The 5,144-nt window shown below is 49.4% G+C and overlaps 1 protein-coding gene across 4 annotated transcripts in view; it reads left to right on the top strand.

Moving 5' to 3' along the window:
* Positions 1-307: 307 nt before the first annotated feature.
* LOC121023954 (phospholipase A and acyltransferase 3-like) overlaps positions 308-5,144 on the top strand; it is a 36,976-nt gene continuing 32,139 nt past the window's right edge. Inside the window, exons 1-2 of one of the 4 annotated variants that reach the window (XM_040466228.1) lie at positions 308-430; positions 1,279-1,362. In XM_040466228.1, coding sequence (XP_040322162.1) covers positions 1,348-1,362 — 15 coding nt within the window. In that variant the 5' untranslated portion in view covers positions 308-430; positions 1,279-1,347. Of the gene's footprint in view, positions 431-653; positions 889-1,278; positions 1,363-5,144 lie in introns of those variants that run through there. The other 3 variants (XM_040466225.1, XM_040466227.1, XM_040466226.1) reach the window with 3 other exon arrangements.

Raw genomic sequence — 5,144 nt, 5'->3', positions numbered from 1 at the left:
TTCCTTCCTTCCTTCCTTCCTTCCTTCCTTCCTTCCTTCCTTCCTTCACGGAATGCCTGCTGTGTGCCGTGTTTGGGGGCTGAGGGCTTAAGACCCAATAGTTAAAAGTGCTCTCTTTTTATTTTTTATTAAAATTTTAATGTTTATTTTTGAGAGAGAGAATGCGAGTGGGAGGGGGGAGAGAGGGAGACGCAGAATCTGAAGCAGGCTCCAGGCTCTGAGCTGTCAGCACAGAACCCCCCCCGCCCCCCCCGTGTGGGGCTCAAGCTCCTCGAACCACGAGATCATGACCTGAGTCAAAGTCCAAGGCTTTAACTGACTGAGCCACCCAGACGCCCCCAAAAGTACTCTCATTCTGCTAGACCTTTGCCTTCGAATGACTTTCAAATTCAGTGTCCTTTTAAGCCGTGAGTCCACTCGAATGGAGGAGGTAAGTAAACGGATTCCACGCCCGTGGGCTGTGTATGCAGGTGGAGTGTAATACAAGACAGGCTCAAATACGGGGCGGCCGGAAGCGCGCGGGTGGAAGGGGTGAGGAGGCGGTGGTGCTGGAACCCGAGCGCCTCTGGGTGGAGGAGGGCGTGGGGAGAGGCGGCGGCGGCGGGGAGCGGGCGGCAACCTGGCCTGTCTGCCCCAGGGGCCGGGCCGGCTGTCTGGGGCGCGGGGCCGGGAGCCCTGCCGGCTCTCATTAGTCAGCCGCGCGGGGAGGAGCCGGCTGACCTTACACTGGCCCGGCCTCTGCGGCCATTAGAGCTCATCCCTCGGTGGCGGCGCTGCCTCCCAGTCCTCGAGGTGGGTGGGGCGGTCCTGCCCCGACTTAAGGAAGGGTGAGATGCTTGGGGTGGCCCTCCGGGTCCCGGACCGCTGCGTGCGAGGCGGAGAAGTTGGGTGAGGCGGAAAGAAGCAAGTTAGGGAGCAGCCCGTCGGCAGAGGCGCCCCCTGGCACCTGCGGGCCGGGCGCGCCACCCCGGGCAGGCGACAGGGATCGAGCTCCCCCGGGGCCGCGCCGCCGCCTCTCCGGTGGCGGGGGTGGGGGGGTGGGGGGGGGTGAGCCTCCCCCGACCCGACCCTTCGAGGGGTTCGTCTGTTCACGGCCAAGTGCAGGGGCAAGGAGGGAGCCGGCGAGGAACTCGAAGGGAGCGAGGTGGCGGCCCTCGGAAGAGTCGGGGGAGAACCGCGCACGGTCTCCTGGCCAGACACCGCCCCCCCCCTCCGTATCCTGGGGTCCTGGGAGCGCTGTTCCCCATTAATGATATAACGAACCCCTGCTCCCCGCAGCCTCAGGCCTTTACGCAGCAGATAAACCGAACTCCAGCCTGAAATTGAGGGTCCACGGCAGGAAAAAAGATGCGAGCGTCCTTCGTAAGTGTGGGGCGGCGTGGGCTGGGGCGGGGCCTGTTTCAGAGGGGACTCATGGTCCTGGAGCCTGAGTTATTACTGATGGGAAGGATCCTAGAGGACGTGGGGCCACACCTCTAGGAGCCGCGGGCCATCAAGTGTCAGCTGTATGTAAGCCAGCACCTGGTCGTCTCGTGCTTGCTTTTCTGGCACAGGCACCTGTCTGGAGCAAGTCTCAGGGAAGGCAGGACCTACGGAGGAGGGAGGCAGGGAGGGGTGACTGGATCCACAAGTGAGACCAGAACACCTGGCCTTGGGTCTGACCTCTGGTCTCAGCTGACACACCCGGTGACCAGCCCTGCCCAATTTCCAGGCTTTCACTTTTCCTTTTTCTAATCTGATATGGTTCAGAAATCATAAAGGGGCTTACCAAATGCTTCCATTCACCAGCTTTTGAAGTAGACCCACCTGGGATTGTGTTCCCACCCAGCCCTTGGCTGTGACATATGTGTGCCAAGTGCTGTTCTGAGCACTTCCTGTTTCGAATTTACTCTGTCCCCTAAAGTGAAGATTAGATGACTTAATACAAGGCTGTGCTCAGAGTAGTGTTTCACACACGTATTAAGTGCTCAACTGAAATTCACTATTATTATTATCTCAATCCACAAAAAGATGCCACAGTGACCAACATCAGTATGTACCTGGCATATTTGATGCCCGGAGTGATCATTTTATTAATTCATTTATTTTTTCAGAGAAACACTATTTTCTTTTTTAAAGTAGTCTCCACACCCAGCGTGGGGCTTGAACTCACTACTCTGAGATCAAGTCCTGAGCTTGAGATCAAGAGTCAGACACTTTTTTATTTTTTAAAATTTACATCCAAATTAGTTAGCATGTAGTACAACAATGATTTCAGGAGTAGATTCCTTAGTGCCCCTGACCCATTTAGCTCATCCCCCCTCCCACAACCCCTCCAGCGACCCTCAGTTTGTTCTCCATATTTAAGAGTCTCTTCTGTTTTGTTCCCCTCCCTGTTTTTATATTCTTTTTGCGTCCCTTCCCTTATGCTCATCTGTTTTGTCTCTTAAAGTCCTCATAGGAGTCAAGTCATATGATTTTTGTCTCTCTAATTTCACTTAGCATAATACCCTCCAGTTCCATCCACGTGGTTGTAAATGGCAAGATTTCATTCTTTTTGACTGCTGAGTAATACTCCATTGTATCTATATACCACATCTTCTTTATCCATTCATCCATCGGTGGACATTTGGGCTCTTTCCATACTTTGGCTGTTGTTGATCGTGCTGCTATAAACATGGGGGTACACGTGTCCCTTTGAAACAGCACACATGTATCCCTTGGATAAATGCCTAGTAGTGCCATTGCTGGGTCATAGGGTAGTTCTATTTATAGTTTTTTGAGGAACCGCCATACTGTTTTCCAGAGTGGCTGCACCAGCTTGCATTCCCAAGGAGTCAGGCACTTAACCAACTAAGCCACCCAGGTGCCCCTTGGAGTGGCCACTTTAAATATCCCTCTCCTTTATCTGACAACACTATTTTCAATAATAATCAGGAAATGATTACTAATAACAGGAAATATTACTAATATTAGTAATACTATTAGCAACAATATTGAGAAAAGAAACGGTGAAAATTTTCTTTTATTGAGCTTTGCATATGAAATCATGCCAGTGAAAGAGGAAAAACATGAAAAATAAGGAAAAATGTTATGGAGAAAAATGGGGGAAAAGTAATGGATTAAGAGTTTTTAACTGCGGGGCACGTGCCTGGTTCAGTTGGTGGAGCGTGCGACTCTTGATCTTGAGGTTGTGGGTTCAAGCCTCATGTTGGATGTAGAGATTGCTTAAAAATAAAATCTTTAAAAAGAAGGGTTTTTAATTGCATTTGTGTATTTTTGAAAGAAAGCTTACTCTTACATGTAGGTTGGTCACAGTCATGAATGATAGCAATATTACAGTTTCTCTTTTGGAACTTTTACTTCTGGAAAGTTGTCCATGACTTTGTCAAAATTGATTTTCTCTGCATATTTATGTTCAGTAGTCCGTTGAGCTAGATTTGTCTTATTTTTGCTCGCAGCTGACTGAAGAGCACTTTTTATTAATTTTAATGTCAAAGGCTTCTCTCGCATGAAACCACAGATATACAAATAGGAAAAGTCTTACACATTAGGACAAGTGTGTCAGAGATTCATAAAAAGCACATTTCAGAATAAATTCAGAAATCGCGATACTGCCTCTTAAAAAAAAAAATCAATCTGCTTGATTTTAAATACCTCCGTATGTGAAACATTTTTACTACAACGTCGTCACCAGAAAATTCAGCATACGTTTTTATCTCATTTGGCAAAATTCTCCCAAGTTTTCCTTCTGGAAAAATCAGAGAACACGGTTGAATGGTAGTGAATGCTGACACTTATTTAATCCATTGCTTTAGAATAAGTCTAGTTCTCGATGAAAACGATCCATTTCTCTTTTAGTTTCTTCTGGCGCTGAGAGAGCTCTCTCTTTTGTCTTCTGTTTAAACACAGGAAAATGTAGGACCTGGACAGTTGGCACACAAACTGTGTCGAAAGTGAGCTCAGTACGGCTCTGAGCTATTTGGAACTTACTGCTAGAACAATGGTTGAGTTTGTGTGTCTGCAGACTATATAACTGGGTGTTTTCTGGTTGCATTTCCATGTAGAAGGCAAAATTTTTAATTTTATTTTTTATTAAAATTTTGTTTAATGTTTATTTATTTTTGAAAGAGAGACAGAGAGCAAGCAGGGGAGGGGCAGACAGAGAGAAGGAGACACAGAATCAGAAGCAGGCTCCAGGCTCTGGGCTGTCAGTGTAGAGCCCAACACGGGGCTCGAACCCTTGACCTGAGCCGAAGTCGGACGCTTAACCGACTGAGCCACCCAGGCACCCCTACTTTTAGTCTTTAATCAAACGTAAACATTAAGGCACTAAGGCAGCCGTGAGTTCCTTGAGGAAGGTCACACTCGGCGTGTTAGGGGGTCTGTCAGTGTGGGCTGCAAGCTGTAAGGAAATGTAACTGAAATTACATTTTTCTTGCCTTTGTGTCTCTCATCACAAGGAATACAGCCCCTCCCTCCCTGCTCTTTGAGTGTGCCGCTGTCTGACTCTCAGGGCTTGACAAATGTCATTTGTTGTTAAAGCAGGTGCCCGGACCCGGAGGCGCGGAGAGCCGCGTGTCTGCCGTCCGGGCCAATGTGTCTCTCTCTTTAGTCCAGCCCGTGATGCCTCCTGGTCAGTGCCAGCGCTAACCCGTCCGTGTTCCGAATCCTCGAAGAATGAGCGGGCCAGGAGCTTTTCTCCAGTCATGCTGCCCTTAAATCCCTTAAATCTCTGGCTGACTGCTGGAGAAGTGAAAATCCAAAGTGAAACAGGGGCTCCATAATCTGGATACCAAACTGGGGCCTTGGACTCTTGAAACAATAGAAGTTGGTAAGAGGCCGAAAGAGAGTTCCAGGAAAGGCTTTATCGGGGCTTGTGCTCCGACACAAGGGAGGCAGCACGAAGGAGAGAGTCTGCAGGCTGACTGGGCGAGGAGAGGTCAGGGTGAGTTTTTCAAAGAAACTTAGGTGGGGGGGAGGGGACGCCTGGGTGGCTGGCTCATTCAGTTGAATGTCTGGCTCTTGACTTCAGCTCAGGTCATGATCTCACAGTTTGTGAGTTCCAGCCCCACGTCGGGCTCCACGCTGACAGTGCGAAGCCTGCCTGGGATTCTTTCTTCCTCTCTCTCTCTCCCCTTCCCTGCTCTGTCTCTCGAAAGAAA

This window comes from Herpailurus yagouaroundi, unplaced genomic scaffold (assembly GCF_014898765.1).
Source record: "Herpailurus yagouaroundi ecotype Mexico unplaced genomic scaffold, PumYag 569, whole genome shotgun sequence".
NCBI classification, from domain to species: domain Eukaryota; kingdom Metazoa; phylum Chordata; class Mammalia; order Carnivora; family Felidae; genus Herpailurus; species Herpailurus yagouaroundi.
This window is presented reverse-complemented; position numbering and strand designations above follow the sequence as displayed.